The following is a 24,101-nucleotide window of genomic DNA, read 5'->3' on the forward strand; positions in this document are numbered from 1 at the left end:
TTGGCACGATTTAAGTATTTTTGCTGAACCTGCTAATGTTTCTGGAAGGAGTTATAAGATAAAATTTGCATATAGCTTCATTTGGTTTGATACCACGACAAAGACCAGTATGATCCCATATTTCAGCTTGATATGTTTTGACTACAAACTTCCTGTAGTCTTTCTTGGATGATCACATAAATCATCTAAGGAAGACTGCTGTAAGTTCAGAGTCTAAATCTGTCAAGGTCAAAAATAAATCATACCAGTCTAGTTGTTAGAGTTGTCTTACTTTAGCATTTGTCCTTAAAGAAATACCATTACGGACATCTTGCGTTTTCTGGCACATTGATATGAAAACCTAAGTACAGCTGATTGGAAACAGTTGATATTCTGATCTTGAATGTTGACCCAAATTTCAGTTTTGAAATCTTGGTAACTCTTTTTAAAAGATTGTTTTAGGAGACTTATCTGGTTTGTTTGTTTTTTCTCTAATTAGACAGTTAAAGTGAGACAGAATCAATTTTTTGACTGCAGCCTCTGTACATGGGGCGCCTGCTCTACCCACTCCTCTCTGAGTTTAAAACTTTAACTGTGACTTTCTTTGGCAAAGTTTCTGCAGACCTTTTAGTTTTTCTCAATTGTTTTTAGATGGACAGCTTAATTGTTTTCTCTTATAATGACTTTGGTAAAACAATGCCAAAGCCATTGCTAGAAATAAACGTCGACACAACTATACTGAAACATCTGACAAAGAGTCTTATTCAGGCGCTGATGATAAATGGCCACGATAATTGGCCAGGGCATAGAAAAGACTCCCTGGAGTACAGTGAACTCCATCAGGAATATGAAACCAGCAGAGCAGAAAGGCTTGTACTTCTGCCAAACAGAGTAACTGAGACAGAAGAGCCTCGGCTATTAAAGGGATGATTTTAGACAAAAGCCACAAAAGGAGCTGAAAGAGGATCAACAGTGTTACAACAATTCATCACTCAGGTCTGTGCTGTAAAGACAGTAAGAGGCTACAAGAGAACCAGGGCAAACGTGACAGAAGTCTGAGGAGGGGACTCCAGTTTCAGAAAACGACAATGAAACACAAAGAAAGAAAACAGTGAAGGGCCTCAGAGTCTCTGAGTGTCCTTCTGAGCCCAGAGAAGAGTCTGGATTCAATATCTGTGACCTAAAGCCTGCAGGAAAAATTGCTCTCAACTATCCTAATCTGTAAGCTTAGGTTTGTTTTTAAGTTTTTGTTTTTGTTTTAATTTTGGCAACATCAAAAGATACACCAATGTAACATGAAAGAGAGACTTACCATGCATTTTGTTTGCCATGTCAGTTGCATGTGGACCATTTTTATTTCATTTTGCCAAGGAATAGCAACTTTAATCTGATGCTTAATCTGATGCTAGTTTACTTAATTGCAGCTTTCCTGTGCAAAACTAGCTAACAATTACTTTGGAACATAGTTATATTACAACAAGGAATTGCTACACAAGCAAAAAAAAAAAGTTAAGCTTGCCTGGGTAAGTGGGAATGTGACTGAACTTGGGGCAAAACTGGAGTCAGCATCACAGCATTTGATTCTTTAAAAGGAGTCTTTGCTTTGTTGTGTCAGCTAACATTCGCTTACTTGCTAACAAAGACAAATTCAGAGTGCACTAACAGCAAAATAATAAGTCTAGTGAATAAAATCAGGTAATTCTTCGATGAATAAAGAAAAGGACTAATTTCATAGCCTATACTGTAAACCAACTGATGGCAGATAGCAATTTCACAGGCTAACCACTGCTAGCTCGGTGGCTTGAGTTTTTACTATGTAAGCAACACGGTTTTCTTAATGTATTATTTCCATTTGTACAAATATTTTGAAATTTTACATTTTTCAAATTTTATTCCAAAGAATTAATCTAAATATTTCACCATATGGACTGTACAGCTAGCTGAAATCCATACATGCTAGCACCAGTTACTTTACCAATGTCATCTTCTTCAGATGTTGATCTGTGTTGCTGGATTATGGGGAAACCCAAATTGTAATTTGGATCTTAGTTCCATTTCTTAAAGCTCTGTTTTGTTCTCCACCAAGCCCTGAAGAAATGCAGCTCATTAGACAGAGAGACTGGAGGCAGTACCCGCAGCTATTAGCATAAGACACCCAAATTCAAAAAGGAAAAATCTGCATTGTCAGACCCTGAGTGTAGTCAAACCAGAGAAAACTAGAAAAGTACTCAGAGAGCACAGACCAACACCAAGCATATTGTGATTGTCATGCAACACTTTAGTCCTACTTTAATGTTATACTCCCTTTCAGCAGACTGTCTGCTACAATTTGGTATTAGTTGCAGGTTTGTACAATAATATGTTACCTGGCAGTGTTGAAAATTATGATGACCCAGTACATTTTCCGTATCTGGATGTTAGTATCCAGAATATTGCCAGGATCTGGATCGGGGAGAAAAAGGGGGTGGGTAGGATTGATGACTTTTCCATTGTTATGGTCGTACTGCCACGTTTGTTGAGGAAAAAAAAAAGAGGAGGACCCAATTGGAGTTAAAAAAGACATCTCTAACAAAAATCCAAATATTCAGAAACCACTCAGAAACGTTGGGTTGGAGATGAAACTAAGCTAGACTCACAGGGAGCAAGACTTACAAAATAAAACAGAAAACATGGGGGAAACATCCAAGACAAGGATCACTAAGAACACGACATAAAGGATAACTTTTATCACAAAGAAACATAAGATAAATCCACAAAGCAAGCATCTTTGAGCTGCCTATCCCTCAGTGGCATGCACATTTTTTTTTTAATGCAGGTGCGAAAAGAAAAAAAAGGCACATACAGTGTGTTCTTGCTACTGAAGAGGGCACTGCTAAGTTCTGCGTGAAGTTCAAGGGCACTTAAGCGCACATTTTTGTGACCTGTTAGAAAAGTTTATCATGTTGTGACCACCCAAGGGGGCAGTTTGTTTTGCCAAACAGGAATGCACTTGAGCACACTTGGCTCCTAATTGGGCACTTTAGCGCATTTTGGCTCCAAAGAAGGCACTTTAGCGCATGTTTTTCAACAAGTGGGTCATGAGGGGGAGTCATTGCCCTCCTGCCCTTTCCCTGTGCACACCATTGCCAAAGCCAGATAAGAAGGAGGATTTACAGCCTTTTTTGACCTTCAAAAAATCCCCCACATTCATCACACCATCACACTGAGAGATCAGATTTGATCCCAGATATTAAATTGTGTCAGATATCGCTTTTTCATTCTGAATGAGAACAAACAGAAATCTGCCCCACGCTCCCTGACAGGACAGCAGGATGTGGGCGTTTGATCCTCCGGTGTGACAGAAAAACCTCGGCGCTTGGTGTTGTGATTCTCCCCAGTGTTCTTCTAATCTCAGTGACAAAGCCTCTTGCAGGAAGCTATGCCAGATATGTCCGGCCCGTAACGGCTTTACCAGCAGAGCCAGTACGTGAAGAATAACAGTGTTTCACCGGACAATCCCCATTTGCCATAAACAAGGCCAAATCGAACAACAGAGGGTTTAACCAAGACCGCGGTTGTGCCGACTCCAGGGAATTCTTTCCATATTTTGCTTCTGGTGAGTCACTGGATGCCTGAGTGAATCTGGGCAAAACAAGGACTGCAGGGCACACAGCCCACTTTCTGTAGCACATCAAAAAGTTTGTCTTGGCCGGGCCGGTGTTTCACAAACCTGAGCCTCATTGTGCTTCAATAGAGAAAACATCCATCATAAAAAACAACACTCATGAATTGAGAGTTTAAACCTCTGTGGTAGCAATATTTATTTGCAGAACACTGAACTCTTTTCAAACTTAAAGCTCCTCCGTAATTAAACAACTTCTTCATACCAAACTAAACTTAACATAAAGAAGGACTTTCCCATAGGGTGGGAAGTCTTTTCAGTCTGAAACATTTAATAGTCCACCGATGTTGATTTATTCTGATGTATGGGGTCAGTTTAATCAGAATCCCTTCTTTTTGAGTTATTGCCATCTCCAGCAGAGAATGCAGAGAAACAAACAGATGCTGGCTAAACTTGCCCAGATTTAGACAAAAGAAATGGGAACTAATTTCAGATTACTTTATCTGCAGGCCAGAGCTTTTGAGGTCAGTTATGTTTGGGAATAACTCATCCAGCCCTGTTCCCATGGCCTCAGCATGCTTTCAGCTCTGGTTCCAAAAATGGAAACACAGGAATAAATAAGATTATTTCAGGATTTTATCACTTATTGTCAAGGGAGCGTTGGTTCAAAGCTGCAGACAAGTTGTGGGTATATTGGGACATTCATGGTGTAAGGGCTGTTCATCTCATCAGTAAAAATAGGAAAGCTGATGTGATTATAATTCATTCCCATGTGATAAGTTTACTCCAGAAAGAAAACATCCCTGCACATCGCCTCCTCATGTAAGCAACAAACTAGTGAAACAATGAAGCTGGGACTTATTCATGTGATCATGGGAGTGATGGACCGTCGATTCTGAATATGAAACAACAGAACACACTGTACAGACGTGGCAGCACGCCCAATGCAGTTATCTGCTCCGTGTTTGTTTTACCACACTGAAGCTCCAGGTGGGTGTGGCTTCATCATGTGAGCATCAGGAAGATCAGACAATCACAGGAAGGTGTGTCCAGTGTTTGTCCTCTGTGTTTGACAACATGAAACACAGTGTGCTTCACTGAGGAGAAGAGAAGATGAAGAGAAATTTATTTCAATCCTTTAGAGCAGTACAAGTCCTGCATTAGTGTGTATGTTCGGGGGCAGCACAGAAACCATAATGGAGGCGAAATGCTACCTTAAGACTGGGTTTTAGATTTACTATTCTGTAATTCTTTAGTTGGTTTTACAGAAGGAAATGTGACGTATTCTGTAATTCAGGAGTGTTTACTAGATATCAGTTTGGACAAAAGTTAAGTTGCTAAATGAAACTGTAGAACTGTAGAGCATATTTATCCTTACACAGGGGTTAAGATTCAGTTTAAAGTAATAAAATGCAACAATGTAAACAAGCTTAATGTTGTGTTTTTTAAACAATTTGAGCAATCTGTTATTGAATTTAAAAAAAAAATAAAAACCTTATGCAAAGTATTTGAGATGTCGAATTTTTGTTGTTTTTGTTGTTTTCGCTTTCAGGCAGTGGGATGTGTAATATACAAAAAAGGGTTTAGGCCACTGAATGAAAATGAGGTTAAACTAGTAAAACAAAAATCTGGTATTCTGGATTAAATCTGTGAGTCCTGGGAATAAAAAAAAACTTTATTCTGAACTTTTTTTTTTTTAATCCACTGAGTTTTTACTTAACTCAGTTGTGTCTTTTCTCTCCATGCAAGTCTTTTCCACTTTGCAGTCACTTGTATATGCGTAAGTAGTAAGTATTTGATTCAATTTTATTTCAACTCTTGCTATAATAATATAATATGATATAATATAATATAATATAATATAATATAATATAATATAATATAATATGATATAATATAATATAATATAATATAATATAATATAATATGATATAATATAATATAATATAATATAATATAATATAATATAATATAATATAATATAATATAATATAATGTAATATAATATAATATAATATAATATAATATAATATAATATAATATAATATAATATAATATATTAAAATATTTCTTCCTTTTTTATTTTTCATTTTAAATTTTTATATTAATCTTTCTTTTTGCCACCCCCCTTCAAAAAGTCTGTGCATGCCACTGTTCCATACAATCTTGTTTTAACTGTTGAAGTACCATATTGTATGTATAAAATGGGTATCAAAAAGTATGTAATGTAATACCTAATCAAAGAATTCAGACTTATAAGTCATAACTATTTTTTTTACTCACTTAACTTCCCCCAAAATGTTTCATTTAGTGGTCCTAATCCTTTTCTGTATCAGACCCCTTATCATTCAGTGCAAAGCACTTCTTCTTCATCAATCTTATCCAAGAATTCAAGATTTTTTTCACATTACTTAAGAGGAAACAGCCAATGTTTGAAGCTGTTCATTAAATCTACTAAAGTGTGAATGTATGATCATTGAGAGGAAGCAGCCCAGTTTCCAGCTTCAGCTACTGTAACTGACAATACCACTGATTAGTTTTTGAATCGCTCAGTGTTCAGGTCTGTTTTCTCTCAGTGGGAAAGTTGAGGGTTCAATCCTGGGTCCTGCTCTTTAAATACTGAAGTGACTTTGGCAAGAGACTGAATTAACTTAACGAACTTAATCCCACGCTGCCCCCAGTGGCTGTGCCAGCAGTGTGTGAATGGGATTGGATACTGCTGATGGGCTCTTCACATGGCAGCCTCTGCATCAGTGTGTGAATGAGTGAATGTATGAATGGGTAAAAGTAAAAACTGTTTTCAGATGATGAGAGTGATACAAGATGATATGCCATTAACCATCTTATTTTATTTGTAATTTTTTTTTTTTGCCTAAAGGCTCCTGTCTTATATATATATATATTTTTTTTTTTGCACATTGCATAAAATCTGATCTGTAAATGATGAATGTTACCTAAAAAGTAGATGACTTCTCCTAACTTAAAAGAAAGGGTGATTTTTTGTGGATATGAGCAACATTCAAGTCAAAATCAGTTCAAGTGGATGAAAGGATTGCATTACTTTTTGTAAGTAGGCATAGAAATACATACTTGGCTAAAATAGAGACAAATAATCTGCCTAAAATTTGTCCTGACTTAAATATTGTAAATAAGTTTTTCTTTCTGAGAGTGTCAATTCCTCTGCAATGACCTTTTCCTCCCAAGATGTTTGTGAAACATATGAGCACAAAGTCAAAAGAGTCATTTTATGCCCTCATCAATCATATGCAGGCACAGAACCACAAAAATGCACAAATACTCATTTTATTGTCGTAAAATCTCATGTGAAACCACAAACATGAAGAGCCTCGGATCTGCTGAGCTGCTGATCTCTGTGGTGTGAGGGCGCCCTCTGCTGGTCACTTCAAGGAGTCAATGCTCCCAAGTGTCTTTTGCAACAAAACCCCCCCCAAAACATTTGAGCATAAAATTTGAGTCAAAGTGAATAACTGTGTGTGTGTTTATTAGTGATAGAAGTGCTGAGCTTAAACTCAAAATTCATGTATGTTAAAGTAAAAGTCCTGCATTTGAAATTCTGTAAATAAAAGTATTACAGTGGAGGGATGGAGATGTACAAAAGTTCTTTAAGTAAATCTACTCATGATGTAAAATAACCTGATACTTGTTCAGAAAGAAACTCAGTCAGCTGTTTAACAAAATTTGAAAACTTTATTTCAGATTTCATTTTTTACAAAAAAAAAAAAAAAAAAGGAGGAGGATTAACCATGAACAGTAAGTGCACCTTGGAATGCTTGTTGGTAAATGGACCCAGAGTGTTGTCATGATTGTTTGATGTTACTGCTCTCCTGGTGCTTTAAGACGGCAGCCGCTGACACTGAATGACCCACAGCCCGTTTAATCCAGGACCACACGGGGCTGCTCGCGATTAAAAAAAAATAAGGAGGCCTGCATGATGACCCCACGCCCTCAATAACCCCCAGTCCTGTTTCCTCCCAGCAGCTCTCTTACTCCTTGTGCACTGCAAAAGGTTTTTCCACCTCAATTTTCCCGCAATCGTGGATGATGACGTCTTTCAGGGGTTTGTCGCGAGCATCTGTCTTAGTGCTCTCAACCTTCCTCACCACATCCTGAAAGACACAGAGGAGAAAATGAGACCGGTGCAGCTCAGACTCAATCTTATTTTAAGATTGTGAATTTAAAATAAAATCTTTCATCAAATGATAACTGCAAAAGTAATAAGGTGCAAAATTGTTTGTCTTTTTTTAGCTTCCCTAGACTTGGAGATAAAAAATAACTGGAGAGAGGTGTGAGATCAATCTTTCAAATATCTCACCAAAAGAAGGCAAAGCTAATTCCAAAAAACTGGACAAACTACACAACTTTCTCCCTACTGTTGCAGCAGGTTCTTGAGTGAGCATCACAAAGTGTGGGATAGAGTAATTTGGCAGCATTACGAGGCAGAAAACAGAGATAAAATTATACATGAGCCACATCCTGTTTCTGCATCCAGTGAGGTATTGGAAGTCAACTTGCAGGGGTGACCAAAGGCTGTTGGTGCTAGCTAGGCTAACATAAGCTACACTTGGCAACCCTGCTGACATAATTACCTGCAGTTTTAAAGACACTGTTTTCACCTCCGTTACATTTATTGTTCTCAATCCTAACTTGGCCTTTGCTTTAGAGTTGGTACCAGGGCCCACTCCAAATAATGCTACAACTTGGTTTTGGAGAACACCAGCTTTGAGTTTTCTTATCACACAAACACTGTCCAGACCAAATGTGGCATGCTAACTGCTTTATTTTGCTCTGAGTGCAGTTTGTTTTCCTGTTCACAGTCAATACCAGCTGAAAGGACACCGACTGATACTTCTCGGTCCAACCAAAACACCTCTGATAGAAAAACCCAGTCTGATGATAAAAAAATAAACTCTAAGGCTTACATATTCAGCATTTTTTATGCAGATGAATTCATTAATAAATAAAAAACAGCTTTGTATGAACATAAGTGATGGATCAATTTGTATCTACTCTCCATTCTTATGTTTTTAGCTAATTTTACCACCAGGATCTTAATTCGACTAATAGCCTGAAATTTTCAACAGGCTGCTTTGGTTCAAATAAAGAAAATTAAATAACCTGAAAAATTACTTTGAAAGAAACATTATTGACAATGTCACTTATTCAAACCAGCTTTCTGTGTTGTCAACTACAAGATTAGCTTCCATATTGATGCATGGATCAGTTTCTTTGGCCTTTCATTCAAACACACATTACAGCCAACCCGTCTATTAGATGACTCATATTTTACATTTTTAACTCTGAACACTAAGCACCTGAGCAGCAGGCAACGATCTATTTTAGTCTGCCTGCTATTTTTGGAATTTGATAAAAATACTGCAGATATCTTGTGACCAACTAGACCAAAATAAGAGAAACGTCAGTGTAGCAGATAAAAGCTCTCTTTAGATTTTAATGTTCACTCACCATGCCCTCCAAAACTTTCCCAAAGACGACGTGTTTTCCGTCCAGCCATGCAGTCACAGCTGTAGTGATGAAGAACTGGGAGCCGTTGGTGTCTTTGCCAGCGTTGGCCATGCTGAGCCAGCCGGGGCCGTAGTGCTTCAGCTTGAAGTTCTCATCAGGGAAACGGTCTCCATAGATGCTCTTGCCTTGATTTGAAGGAAGACAAAACAGTTTGAATAACGTCTCTTATCTTTTGTTTCTCACTTAGATGACTTGATATCTGCCACAGGTTTTTATAACTAAGCAGCAACTTCCAGATTTTTTTTTTCTTAATGAAGGCAGTACTGAAATAAAAAAAAGAAAGAGATTCTGCCAGAGGACTACAAAAAGACCCATTTTTACAGCAGAATCAAACATGTTCGCAACATAGACTAAAAATAAACAGTTCAGTGTCTTTGTGTATAACAACCGTACAGTGGGTGATTCTTTTAATAACTCATCTATTTTTATTGTATGAAGACTAAGAGTTACACAATATCCATAAACAGGAGTGCAGCTGATTTGACTTACAAGTAGGCGCTAAAAAGCAGGAGCTTCACAGATGTGAAGGCTGTAGATTCAGGGGTGCAATTAAGCTTTTTAAGTGTCTAACCATAACTCAGACCCTGATGGCGCCAACAACGTAGAGCTCCAAGAAATCCTGAAGCCGTAGCTCTATATTGTCATCATCAAATCAGTCAGTAGATGATAAGACTAAAAAGTACACCAGAAAATAATCAAATGTAAAAAGTTCCCATGGTTGAACTTCTTTTTAATATATGTATTAGTTCATAAGTCTTCTAATGTTCCGCACAGCACCAACTCAGACTGTAGAGGGCAAGTTTGTTCTTGCAGAGATAACAATCTGACAGAAATTCCACTCAGCAGGTGTTCACCGGTGGCATCTTACCTCCGGTGCCATCTCCTCTGGTGAAGTCTCCACCCTGGATCATGAAGTCCTTGATGACTCGGTGGAACTTGCTGCCTTTGTAGCCAAATCCTTTCTGTTTGAAAGGAAAACACAACACAAACAATAGGTAAAAAAGTTAACAAGGCAGTTTATTGACAGGATTTATCCTGAATAAACAAAAACACCTAAATAATTAAAAACAAATAGAAGCATTCAAACATATGGTAATCACAGTTCATACTGTTGACACAAACTTAAAGTCCACTCACAAACTCTGAAAGAGATCCCTTTTACACCCTGACACTGCAAAATAAATTGTGGCTCAGATTAGTTTGTGTTGTCCTCACCTCTCCTGTTGCAAGGGCCACAAAGTTGTCAACTGTTTTGGGGACTGTTTTTCCAAACACTCCGATGACAACCCTCCCGACGTCTTCATCTCCAATTCTGATGTCAAAGAAGACCTGAAAAAGAAGAAAGAAATATTCATTTTAACACAGTTTCCAGTCAGTTCTGATCCAAATGGATGCATTGAAACGGGGCATTTTCCTTTTCAAAGGCAGGGCTAACTTTACAAGCCCCATATAACATTACTGATTGACATCACAATTACATTCAATCCAGCCAAAACTTGAAAACAGTGTCAAGTACACAAAGTTTTCCATTGTTATGTATTTGGATACAGTTATTGGTGGTAAGTTAGTATTCACATTCTGTGTGCTCAACACTTAAATGTTCTTATGATAGATACTTGAATCATTTTATCATATCTTGTGAAGTGCTACATGGTTGCCACAAACTTAACATAGGGATATAAGATGCTATGGATGTTGAGTAGTAGTATTTTATGCAGTTTCCTTTGAGGAACTAGACCTAGATTTTTTTGTCTTTTTAAAATAGTTTTCTGTGAATATTAAAGTATAAAAGATAGATTTTTGCCCTACAATTGTTGTATTAGATGCTTGTAAATGATATATAAAAGTAACAAGCACTCTATTTAATGAGCCTTACTGATAAATGTAAAGTTGTCCCCATAAGTGTACATACTCTTGCAGAAGTTAAGTATTGGCCTTATTTTTGAAAAATATAAATGATCATGCAGAAAACACATATTTTATTTAAGTATGGTGGTCAGGTGAAGCCATTTACAATCACATGATTACATGTGCTCTTTTCAAAATTATAATGTTCACTGAAATCACCTGAATGACCTGAATAAAAAGTTTTCACACCAGAGAATGTTTGGTCTGATAATAATCACACAGGTTGACACACACAGTTTTATTTGGCTGACTCTTGTGTGACTTGTTTGTAATTAGTGTTAGGATTGAAACTGTTGCTTAGATTCTTTGTTCTGCATGTTTCATCTCTTCAAGGCTGCACAGATTCTCTGGATACTGAGTCATTGGAAAAGCAAACAAACTATCCAGGAAAAAGGTAGCTGAACTTCATAAACCAAGTCATGGAAAGGCATCCAAAGGTCTGAAAACACCAGGCAGTGGTGTTCAAACTCAAATACAGAAGTGGGAAATGGTTGGTTCTGCAGATAACAAAATAAGCACAACTGCCCAAAACTGGGCTGATTGCTAGCAAACATCAAGAATCTCTCCCAGACCTACATACACACCAGTTGATCTTCTGGACATAAAGCAATATAACAGAAATATATAGTTTCGGTAGCCCATGGGATCATGCTGACCTGCTACTAGCTCTCCTGTAAGTGTGGACGTGGACAAAGCTGCTGCACACAGACACAACAAGGCCGGACACAACAACAGGGAGACATAGATGACCTGATCCCAAATGTAAAGCTAAGACTAAATGGATTTTGGTGTTAGTGATATATTTGCATTCAGACAGTTGAATCCAGCCAAGGCCTTGATTCGATCTTCGGTGGCTAACTTCATTGAGATTAGTGCAGACATATCAGTTAGCCTGTGTTCAGTCCAATGTCTAGACATAGCATCAGTTAGACACACAATTCAATACGATTATAAATCCCCCTTCTTTTTAACACACAGCTATCAGATGCATCTTTATACATTAGGTAAAAGCAAAACATATCTCCCCAGGTATGAATGCTGCAAAGTATGACCCGTTAGATGCCAACCTGGGAGTGACGTGGCTTAAATGCTACCGTTAGCTACGAGAAAGAGCTTTGATTTTACCTTCGCAGTCACTTTGGGGCCTTTCCTCTTCTCGTCAGCCGATGAGCCATTGGGGAAAGCGAGGAATATCAACGATACCACAATGACTGTAACAGCGACGAGGAACTTCATCCTTCTCTCACACAGCCTCACCATATACGAGAAAATAGAGCAGTCCCGAGAAAGGCCTGGTTGTCTAGTTAGCTTTATATGTGAGAGCGAAGAGTGCGGTATCCGGGGTGGAGACTACAGCTGCGGCCGCTCCGGGCTCCAGGCTGCGCAGCTTCCACGACACGTAGAGGCGGGGCTTCAGTGCGTAGCGTGTAGACGCACTACGCTCTGATTGGCTCGTTTAGCGGTCGATGGAACCAATCAGGTGGAGACGCGTAAAGACGGCATGTATGGGGCATGTACAGCAATCCCATTCAGTGAAAAAAAAAAAATGAGAACACAGTTTGTTCTTATTTTTTGCATGAGCTGTTCCCTTTGAATCCCACACAGAAAACTTTTGGCAAAGATTATGACTGTTTTCAAATATAATAATATTTTATTCTTTATCTCGTTTTTTTAAATGTTGTTGCCTGTTTCAAGAAGAAGATAGACCTTATAAATCACTGTGGAGATTCATTCTTTTTTACTCTGAATCATTAACAAACAATAATTTACACTTTGGCACACAGAACATGCACTAATGGGGAGTGCAGCGTGACAGAGAGGACTCCAGAGTAGTTGGGGGTTTGGTGCCTTGCTTGTGGGCATCTCGGCAGTGCTCAGGAAATGGTTTACCACCTCTCCAGTTACCAGCCCAGTTTTCCAAACAAACTGGGACTTAAACTGGTGACTTGCCAAGCCAAGTCCCACTTGACTGAGCTACAAATTTAGTTTGATTAAGTTTAACTTTGTTTAAATTAACAACTCCATTTCTCAAAATGCTGAATCACTGTTTTAGAGAAAGAGATTTTGTTGGATTGATGCTCATTTGAACCCTGTATTTTTATTTAAAAACATCTTGTTGAAAGGAAAATTGTTATTGCGTTACGAAAAAACATGTTAATTTTGTTGTTTGGCTTTAGCTTTATAATAATATGACACAAAAGCTCCAGCTCTCGTATCATACTGTGTAGTAAAACCTAACCAAAGCTACTAATGAAAGACAACCCAGAAAGGATATGTTTCAGCTAATGAGAAGTCACATATTTTGCACTAAGATGAAAACTGAGTTAAAGTAGCCAGCTGTCGTTTGTTAAAGATAAAATTATATATTTAGCACTTGAAACAAAATAAAATAGAAAAGTAAATAATTCAAAAGGGAAACTCATAATCTATTCTAATAACATGATATTCTATCATCTTTCAAGGTTTAGTTTTTGAATTGACCTGCTGAAATAAATAAACTTTTCCATATTCCCATTTACTGAGATGTACTGTTAAATGTGTTTACAGAAGTACAAATTAAAAAGTAGTTAACACCAAGTTTAGAGCCTGAAATGCATCATTAAATGCTGTGATTTGTGTGAACTACAGTTTAAAAGGAAAAAGTGTCATGAAAATAATAACAGATAAGTAGCTTTAATGAAGCTGAATAAGGAAATAATCAGATTTTGTGTGTGAATTATTCCAGTGCTGGAAGTAATACGAGACAAAAGTCATTTAAACATTGAGGATAAAGAAATAACTTAAGTCCATCTTTCCTTACATTTTTAATGACAAACTGAAGGTAAATGAAACTTATTGACAGTTACAAATGTTAAAAACATGAGACACAAACTAGAAATAAGTAAAGTGGAGTAGATTGTACTTGCTTAAAAAAAAGAAACACGGGGGGTTCGGAGTTAGGTTACATTCACCTTTGCAGGCTCACCTGCCACTTTCTACTAGTGCAAAGAATTACTTCTGCTAAACAAAACGCCATACATCTTTTTGTTGTATGTTTGTTTGCATTAAGACTCATTATTATTGCATGCCTTTGGTGGCCATGTGAGGTATACAAATACACTGTTCTTCTGACAGTCACATAGTGTACATCTGACATGATTCAGGCAATCCCAAGTAAGGTTAGAGGAAAACAACAAAAACAAAAAAGCAAAATTTAACAACCTGCTCGAAAATAAATCTGGAAGTGTGATTTGCAGTTTGTTACACTGGCTAGCTGTTAGTTTTTCTGATCCAGTTTTAAACACAAACATTTGATAAGCATGTGTTGAAAAACATTAATTTGCACCCGCAAAACAATAGGAAACAAAGAAATACAGTAACCCTGATAACATATGACCTAATCTTTTCTTAGGTTGAAATTCCAACAGCAACTTTAAATTAATTAGCATCTGATTGCTAATGGAGCTTTACTGCATAAAGAAGGTTCCCATTCTAAAACAAATCAGGTTTTACTTTTATAAGTAGATTTTTTCATTATTTGAGCATGAATTTGTAAAGTAGAGCAAACAACATTATATTTACTGTTATAACTACTGTTCCAGACGTAAACATGTTCAACATGGGAGTGTTTCGGCTAAAAACAGAAGAAAAATCTTTTTCACACTTTTCTACTTTTCATCCTCACAGGACAAACAGAGAAACATGTCAAGTATTTCTAGTTAGAACCATTATTACACATTAAGAAGTCAAACATCTATGAGAGTTCAAGTGATCTAGTGAATATTTGACATGGTTGCATCAAAAACAAAGAACATCAATAATACCACTTAGCTTCTATGATATAGTAAGACGTCATCAGTTTCCAGACAACACAGTTGTGTTTGAACTGATCTAATGTGATACTTTGTTTTAAGTTTGTTCAGCTTTAAAGTGAGGATAAAATATTTAATTCTGGTATTTTCTGAAGGCACAGCATACTGAAGGTACGCGAGTGAAAGTAATTAAGGGGAGCCGACAAAACTCTTTGGAGTTTGTGAAGGCGACTTTGAGCTGCGCCCTGTGCATAGAGTCAATCTGCCTCTCAGTCCGGTCAGATCCGTGCGTGAGCAGCTCTGCCTCAGTGTCGGCTGGAGGATCAGGAAGGAGGGCAGAGGTGAGCTGAGCCGGCTGGAGGACTCATCTGGCAGGATTTTAAAACTAACACCATTGACCACATTTTGAGACTCAGAGGTTTGGGAAGGAAGACACAAACGGTTTCAAGACACACAGGTCTGAAGGAAATCCAGCGACCACAGCAGCAGGTGATACTTCACTAGGGTCATTTCAGCAACTTCCCAGCACCCTTTTCCAGACAAACTGAGAGTCAGGGTCAAGCAAACGTTAGAACCGCCGCTCCATGAGCTCTGAGTAAACAAGTCCTTCTGCTGAGATGGCATCTCCGAGACCGACTGTCCGCAGAGGCTGTTTGCAGACCAGCACCGGCGTCATGTGGAAGGTGACGTTCCCTCTGCGCCACACAGTCACGGGCTGTGCTGGGTTTATTGTCAGCTTCTCACGCGGCTCAGTGTGTGAGCTGTAAAACTCCAGCGGCGCTTTGAGCTCCACTTTACTAACATCCACAGACTGGAGGCCACACGCCTGACTGCTCGCCACCCGAGCTCCAGCTGCCACTGCCGCCACCTGGTTCCCCCAGTACCCGTCCACTGTGGCCAGGATGTGGTACGCCAGCGTGTGGAAGTGAATACGAGTGAGGTCAGCTTCTGACAGCGGGTCGCTGCGGCCGTGCTGCTCCAGGATCCAGAGGAGGATGTCGCTGACCCGGCCCACGTCTGGGATGCCTTTCCAGGTAGTCATGTCTGCGTGAGGTCCCTCGCCGGCCTGAGAGAGGAAGAGCAGCTCTTGCTCGTTCAGTCCGATGGAGCTGACAATGGGCATAAACTGCTAACAGGAAACAGAGGAGAAAAACTTTAATTAAAAATACAGATCTCTTCAGGGATTTGTGGGTTTTTAGCACACTCATATTTCTCTGGGGAGGAATTTGAGAGGTTGACTAAACTATATTCGACATGTACCTCCTGCATGATGCTGTTCATATAGTCTTTGTCCGTCATGCTAGCCAGCTCCAGGTGGATAGGGATGTCTTTACGGATGTCAGATATGGCCAAAACAGCCTGCAGAGAAAAGGTGAAAAGGTTTCATTGTTTGACTCACTGCAATGTTCCCATAAAACATATTCATTGCACCATAAGGTCCAATTTTGTGAGAAATAACAGGAATTACACCAGTTTTATACTATATATATATACGATAATTATACTATTGTGATGATATTAGCATGTGGAGATCCAGGAACAGCTTTCAGCCTCACCTCCTTCAGCCTCTCCTCCCACAATTCTCTGCCCTGACCCTCCATCATGTGGAGCCCTGACAGAACAACCAGCTCGGGCTCAAACTCCTCCAGACTTGCCACGAACGTCTCCAGTGAGCTCATCCCCCCATTGGAGACGTCATGAGAGAAGATGAAGCGGTTGGCTTGAGGTGCCTGTGTTGATCCCCACTTTTCACCTGAGGATATGACACAGAACAAGAACAGCTGTTTCATTTAATATCCCAGACACACTAAAGGAATCAGCGGTGTCGGCTTGATCTTCTCTGTACCTGCTTTATACTCCAGGATGAGGTGATATTCATCCGTCTCCTGAAGGGACTCTGGAGGAACAACAATCTGTTCATCCAGCATCTCGTGAAGTTTAGGTCCAACTGGCCCACAAAGCAAGACCTGTGTTATAAAAGCATTCAAGCACAGAAACTTTAAAATCTGTCTACAAAAACAGTTTCATTGACTGAGTTAACAAGGTCATAACAAACAAATTAACATGTGACCGTACCATCAGGTCTGGGTATGTGGCGAGCTTCTGACCAATGAGAGCAGCATTTCCTCCCACATACAGCTGAAAGGACACAGACACTGAGTTCACATGGTGGCAGATTGTTTGGGAATGTCAGCTTTTGTTTGTGGAGTGAGGCAGACTTACCTTTGCTCCGGGGTACTCTGCTGCTGCCTGTGCTATCCTCTGAAACACCTCCTTGTCTGTGAAGAAGCGTTCAGCTGCTGCTCCTCGCTCCATGTAGTAAATGAATGCTTCCCTCAAGTCCTCTTTGGAGTGCAACACTTCATGGTCCAGGCCAGTTCCGGGGTCCACAGCTAGAGCCTGCAGGAGACCCACTCCTGAGACCACAACGTCCACACAGGCGTTCACCCTGAACACACAAGAAAGAAGCTTCGTTGTTAAAATTCTCTTTATGTCAACAGCAATATGTCGTCAACAAATGGGAAAAAAGGAAAAACCTGGTATTTGTCAGTCTGACGAATCACTGAATTCTGACCAAACAAAATGATCTGGTACCTGTAGCTTTGTATAAGCTGTGTCTTGATGAAAATTAAATCAAACCACAAGTTTAAGTTTCTTAGTTTGTAACTTAAAGAGGGGGTATTTTGCTTTTTTTTAAGCTTTCTAACCCTCTGGTTTACCGTAGTACTTCCTCTAAATGATTTAAAGACCCAAAAAATCTTTTTTTTTCTCTTACTGGTGTTTTAGAAAATCCTTGTTTCAGCCTCTGTCTGTAATATTTTGTTTTAGCTGCTGTCTCCACGCTCCACAAACCCCCTTTTCTCTGATTGGCCAGCCCTCTGGAGGCCTGTTATTGTAAATTCAATGTCTTTGTTTTAACCACTTGAGACGCCCTTCTCCTGATTCCTCAATAACCTTCCAGGCCTTTTTGTCTTCTAGATTGGGATGTCAAGACCTCTCACACCTTCTGCCCTGCTTCAAGGCCTGTCTCAATGTGGACTCCTGCAGCAGACAATGAGGTGTGAAGAGTACCTTAGAGGGCATATTAGCTGCCTTTTGCAGCAGCTCTCTCTTCTTTGTCCGTTTCTCGTAATTTTTTTGTCTCTTTTTCGTTATCTTTGTATTTGACGTGGATCATAAATTTGTATGGCTTATTTTTTGGCTATGGACACCAAACTTTTTGTGAACTCAGCTGTTAGCAGCCTGTAGCATGTCAATGGGGAATACCAGAGGGCAGAGTAGCATCATGCTAATCACAGACATGGCTAACGGAGCTAACATCAGACACCAACGCAACATTGGAAGAGCTTCACCTGCTGTGAGCAGACAGGATCTAGGAGACAGAGATGGAGCATGACTGAAGTAGCTCAGTCCTGGACCCTGTGGAGGTGGAGGCTGAACTGGAGAATGATGGACAAGCTGTCAGCATCTATTTTCTTATGGACCTTTTTGAACTTTCTATACACTTTCTTACTTTTGTTTTCTTGATTGCTGCTGTGACTTCAATTTCATTGTACTTGTAATGACTTGTTACAATGACAATAAAGTTCTTTTCTATTCTATTCTATTCTATTCTATTCTATTCTATTCTATATCCCAATAAGATCTGGTGCTCAGGACAGAACATTTTGAGCAGTGAAATTCCAACATGTGAAATTGAAGTAGTTTAATAATCTGCACACATGTAAAATGAGCATCAGTATTTATATATCCATATTTGAAATATGGTAAAGCTGAATGGCCCCTCTTTAAGTTCTGCCTCATACTGTTATATTAAATCTAATCTCTGCTGTTGTATTGAGGACATACTTGCTCTCTATGGTGGTATTAAGCACATGTGTAGCTGTTGAATGACCCAAAATAGACTTTATCAGATGTAAAGCAGTGTGTCAGTTAGTTCTACAAAGTTAAAAATTCATTGAAGTGTTTCTAAAACAAAGGAAAAAAAGGTGAATTTTTAAAGGGTCATTTGTTTTTTACAAAGGGCTAAAGGCTCGAAGTCAGTTCATACGTATACATCCATCTCTCCCTTTTCTCCAGTCAATATATCCAATATTCACTTCAACCTCAGATACAGCTGGTCTCCTTTCCTACATCTTCTCCCCACTGTTTGAACACTCTGTCCATCCCTCTAGTGGGCCGTCCCTCAGGTCCGTCCAATCATCTCCCTCCACCTTTCAACGACACTGATACCATGTGTTGGCCATACCGAAGAGGCCTGCCGGCTATATGATAGGTATAGGTGGTGGTTTAACTCCCTCTGGCATAAGTCTTGGAAACAGCTATCCGAGCGCATGATAACACATACCTCCTCAAGAGCAGAGCCGAAAACAGCCTCTCAACATGCCACGCCGCACAGAAGAGCAGCTATAGCAGAAATAAATATCAACTGTAGCTGCAGTTCAGTGACTAAAGAAAGAGCTGAGTCTATTTTATCACAGCACCACAGTTTGACTCTCTGACTCACCCGACTGCCACTTTGCTCCACCGTCGGCTGGGTAGAGTGATGAGAGTCTCCCAGGCGGAAGAGATCACCTCCTCCAGGCTACGCTGGTTGTTGCTCTGACTGTTCTGGCTCTGGGATGACTGCTGGAAGTTTGGCAGGCTGACATACTGCAGAATCTGGTCTGGCAGCTCCGGACTACCATGGTAAAGATAGCCAACAGTTAATGCCAGCAAGGCTGCTACAGAAGCCTTCCTCCACATGATGCTCCCACGCAGTCCTGCAACAAAGAAACCAGTCAATTTAATCTCTGTCATATCAACTGTTAGCGCTGAAGTCAGATACAAGGGTTTACTGTGGATTAATAGTGACTGGAGAGCAAAACAGGGCGGTTTGGTTACAATATCGCAGGATTAGCTTTAAAATCTTAACAACAGCACAAAAAGACAGGGGGTTTAAAGACCATCCAAAGTCCATGGGCTGCTGCATCAAAATTAAGTTTTCTTATTTGTTTGGAGGCTAAAACATAAGATTTTCCAAAAGAACCCCACATTGAATATGAAAAAAATCCTTTTAAGTCAGCAGCTATCAGCCCATCTCAGATTAAAGCTCCTGCCAGGAAATTCTGGTGTGTGTCAATCTGGCGTCCCTGTAGGTAAAGCAGTCTTTGTTAATCCTGTCCGTTACATGCTTTCGTTGCCTCATTCTGCTGACTTTTGACAATTAAGCGAGTCAATGAACATGACTGATAGTGTGGAAAATGAAAAAACAAAAATATGTTAGCTGCTTGGCGAACAGGTGACCCCTCCTCTCACCAAAAGAGGCATTGAAAGTCATTACACAGAAAATATCATTCTTGTTGCTGATGGTCCTGTATGCTTTTTTTATACCATAAAGTGGGACCAATATTAATTTCAGTCCTTTTCCATGAAAAACAAAAACTCCTCAGAGGAGCTTTAATGTGTAATCTGAAAATGTGACTTAAAGCTAGCATGCGATCTTGAATATATTTCTCATGTTGTTGTCCCAGTACTTAAGAATGTAGAAGAACATCCTGTATTTTTCCTGTTATGCAGCCAGTCATAAAGTTCAGGACTTTAGGATGAGACTGTAAGATCATAGCAACCTGTCGTCTGTGAGTAAGCACCCAGGAGGGATCTTCAGATGCCCTTGAGACAGGAGGACAGGGACAGTTTCTGTTTACTGTTCTTACAGTGCAGCTAATAAATGCTGATCTTTCTGCCCTAAAACTATTGACTCAGCCAAGTATTCAATGGTCCCTGTTTCACAAGTAGTTTCAGGGTGTTCATGTAGTGATGATGTATTACTTTTTGACACCTGACAATTAAAAGCATCAAAAAACAAACAGCTTCTTGAAGATCTCCCAGACTGTCAATATTTATCAAATAAAACTAAATACATACCTGTCTTGTTTGTGTTTTAATGGTTTGTTTGTTTTACAGTCTCGTGTATTTACTTACATTACATTATCAGCTTCTTTTACTCTGATCTATTTTTCTAGGTTACTTTTTATTGTTTAATATCAAAACCATTCCTTAGTTTGCAGTTTTATTTTCCTTTCTAAATTGTTTACATTTTCAAGACAGTTCCTAATTAAAAATCATTTTAAAATTCTCATTAAAAGTCGATGACAGGTTGTCCTTGGTTTGTTAGTTCTTATGTTTATCAAGTCATTTATGCATGACATAAGCTTTACCTTGATGCTGGTTCAGGTTTGAAGTTTTTCTGTCAATGCCAAGTACTTTTTGATTAGTGTTGTATTAGATTTTCAAATTAAGTCAAATTAATTAATTGATTGAAAACTCATTTAGCTGATACCAAATAAAACAAAATCTTAAACTTGAAATCATCCCTCATTCTATATTTTTGGTTAAAATGGTTAAATACAAAAAAAAAAAGTTTAAAATGACCAATTCATGTGTTGTTGCAACTGTGCAAACTACAATATGCAGTTTGATAAGAGGAAACTGTGATGGTAGTAAAGAACACTGCTACTGCATAATCATCCAAAGCCAAAGAAAGAGGTGGAAATGATAGGTGGTCCTGCAATGCAAAACACTACAACCAAGAAAAGGCAACAAGACAACAAAAGAGAAAACCCACAAACAAACAAATAAAAAAGAAAAAAAGAAAAAGAGGACAATAAAAGAAAAGATTTCACAGAAGGACAGATAGTGCAAATACAAAAAAGGAGTGCAAAAATAAAAAGAGAACACTAACAAAAAAAGAGAGAATAAAATCACGCAAAAGAGAAAGCAAAAACTAGAAATTTTAAAAAAAAGTAAATGCAAAAAAAGAAAAAGAAAAAGAGAAGCAAAAACAGAAAAAAAAATGCAAAAACTTTGCAGAAAATGCAAAAGGTGGGAACCTGCTCTGCAGGGATTGTTGCTAAATGGACCAATGTACCTGTACGTCTGTTAAACCGGAACTAAAAGCTGCATACCTTTTCTGTTTTCATTTATGTTAACGTTTTCTATTTTGTTTTTGCATTTTCTCTCATGTTGTCCTGTTATTCTTTTGTTGTTGTTGTTGTGTAATGTGCCTTGCACAGCTGCAAAAATATAAATCAGTCAGATCATGCTTTAACTTTTATAACGATTAACTGTTTCAAGCAAAAATGTTGACTGGTTGCTGATTTCAGGTTGAATCCTCTGTTTGTCTTTGTCTGATTTTACAATTTTTAAATCAAGCTGACTTTTTGTCATGTTGTGCACTTCAGGGCCACCGTAAAAATAGTATTGGTGAACTCTACACCGTAGTACTAGAGGTTAATAGTACATATAAATAATTTATGACCACGCCTGTTAGATAATCTTATACAACCTGTCTTACTGCATATTAAGATAACAATAAAAAGTGACCCTGCCCTGTGTATTGGAGCTGTGTGATGCACTTCATGGTAAAGCATCCAGGGTTTAAGTTACTGCTAACGTGGACACAAAGTGTTAGTGAGCTAACATGCTAACACCAGCATACACACACTCACGTCCACAGGATGTTTCTTTGGTTTCAGTTTATTAAAGCTAATCTGACAGAAGAGAGAAGCTTCCAGCTCGGCTTAGCAGGGAATCTCATTTAAGAGTCTGCCAATCAAAGACGAACACCGTGCAGGTTTCAGTTTCTACACAGATTAAAATCGAAGCAGTAAAAAGCTCCTAACAGTTTGTTAGCGGCACGTACCGTTAATGTGAAGACTTCAAGATCCCGTTTCCTGGTTGATCACTTTATCTGCATGAAGCTCGCCGAATGCCGCCGGTGTTGGAGAGGTAACTGAGTCGGTGTGAGTCAGGATTGAAGGAGCGATGATTGGGAGAAACAGCAGCAGCAGCCTGCACACAGCTCACAGCAACGGCTTCCGGTGACCGCTCTGCGCATGCGCCGTGACAGGGAACATTCATGGTACAGAGTGTAAGGAACAGACAGAGCAGAGAGGTCAAAAGGTTTGCTGTAAATCCAGAAATATTTAAATGTGTCCGCTCGAAGCAGGTTCTAAGCCAGACTTTTCTAACTGAGATGGCTAAGTGCTCAAACTAAAGTTTTGACCCAGATTTTGAAATAGTAGTTTTGTATGAAAATTTAAACCTTCACATGAACTGATGCTGGATTAATCTCGGACAGGGACTTGCATTGTAATATGATATTCACTCATCAAAAAAAAAACCTGTGGTACAGTTACTAAGAAAGACGAGTTTTAATTAATCAGCATGCCTTTATTGACATTGCAAATTATGCAAAAAAAAAAAAAATTGCAAGTGCTACATCTATATTCACTGCAGAATAAAAAAAAGAAAAGAAAGAAAACACAGTGGAAAAACTCTAAAACATTAACACAGACATGTAATTCGAAATTAATAGTAGAAAGTTAAAATACAGCGTATATAAATAAATTAAGATTTTCCCTTCTGTCTAAATTCTTGCCTGTGTTGTATGTCGCTTTTGACAAAAGTACCTGCTAAATGAAATTGTAGAACTGCTTAACTGTACAAAAAAGCAGCAGCATGACAGGTTCAGTTTCCTTGGTTGATAGGCCTGATGGCTTGGCTTGTAAACTATTATTTAGTCAATTTGTCCGGATTCAGATGCTTCTATATTTCCTGCAAGAGGGTAAGATGGAAAACAGACCATGGCCAGGGCATGAGCAGTCTTTTAAAATCTTCTTGGCTCTGCAAAGGCAGAAGGAGGTTGAAATATCCTCAAGGGTGGGCAAAGTGCAGCTAGTGGTTTTCGCTGTCATATTTATGCAACGCGTCAATACACTCTTGATGGTGGAGCGGTAGAAAGCAACCAGCAGCTGTTGGTTGAGGTCATTCCTGTGCTGCAGACTCAGTGCAACCGCTTTTAGGCTTCATTACCAGGCCTGTAGTGACCAGCTGAGATCATGAATTTAAAGGTGGAGACCCTTTTCTAGGGTCTGACCCTGTTCTGAGCTTGATTCTGATTCAAACATACAACAGGAACAAAACACTCAAAACATTAAATACAATGTGTGCAGCAATCCTGCAACAAGAAGTTGAAAGATTATGCACAAACCAATTCCCCTTTCTCTTCAAAACAAGTTGATGCCTAATCTTAATTCAAGTGGCAAAGACTAAAAGAGAGGGTAAAATCAGTCAGAGGAGTGTTTGCAGACCCAGATGCTGCACATGGGTGCAGTGATTGGAGCTGCTGCCTCACAGAAAAAAAGGTTTCTGGTTCAAAAACTTGTGCATGTGTTGATTCTCTTAGACTTCTCCCACAATCCAAAAACTTGCTAATCAGGTTGACTGGTCACTTA

The 24,101-nt window shown here is 38.9% G+C and overlaps 2 protein-coding genes across 3 annotated transcripts; both read right to left on the minus strand.

Moving 5' to 3' along the window:
- Positions 1 to 7,323: 7,323 nt before the first annotated feature.
- On the minus strand, positions 7,324 to 12,416 carry ppib (peptidylprolyl isomerase B (cyclophilin B)). The gene is made up of 5 exons (XM_074678396.1): positions 12,158 to 12,416; positions 10,340 to 10,453; positions 9,993 to 10,086; positions 9,065 to 9,249; positions 7,324 to 7,707 (listed from the first exon to the last, which is right to left on the minus strand). The coding sequence occupies exons 1-5, from the start codon at positions 12,290 to 12,292 to the stop codon at positions 7,585 to 7,587; spliced, it is 651 nt and encodes a 216-aa protein (XP_074534497.1). The 5' UTR covers positions 12,293 to 12,416; the 3' UTR covers positions 7,324 to 7,584.
- Positions 12,417 to 13,858: 1,442 nt separating this feature from the next.
- Positions 13,859 to 22,682, minus strand: adpgk (ADP-dependent glucokinase). Of its 2 annotated transcripts, none has more exons than XM_074677664.1 (8): positions 22,508 to 22,682; positions 19,331 to 19,586; positions 17,047 to 17,272; positions 16,900 to 16,962; positions 16,670 to 16,790; positions 16,380 to 16,576; positions 16,084 to 16,182; positions 13,859 to 15,949 (listed from the first exon to the last, which is right to left on the minus strand). In XM_074677664.1, exons 2-8 carry the CDS (start codon positions 19,567 to 19,569, stop codon positions 15,392 to 15,394), a joined length of 1,503 nt encoding a protein of 500 aa, XP_074533765.1. In that variant the 5' UTR covers positions 19,570 to 19,586; positions 22,508 to 22,682; the 3' UTR covers positions 13,859 to 15,391. The 2 variants fall into 2 exon arrangements, with proteins under 2 accessions (XP_074533765.1, XP_074533764.1); XM_074677663.1 differs by having other exon boundaries at positions 13,859 to 15,952.
- Between the last annotated feature and the right edge of the window lie 1,419 nt (positions 22,683 to 24,101).

This window comes from Halichoeres trimaculatus, unplaced genomic scaffold, assembly GCF_033239565.1.
Source record: "Halichoeres trimaculatus isolate MK-OKI-2021-1 unplaced genomic scaffold, fHalTri1.1 fHalTri1_scaffold_10, whole genome shotgun sequence".
Lineage (NCBI taxonomy): Eukaryota > Metazoa > Chordata > Actinopteri > Labriformes > Labridae > Halichoeres > Halichoeres trimaculatus.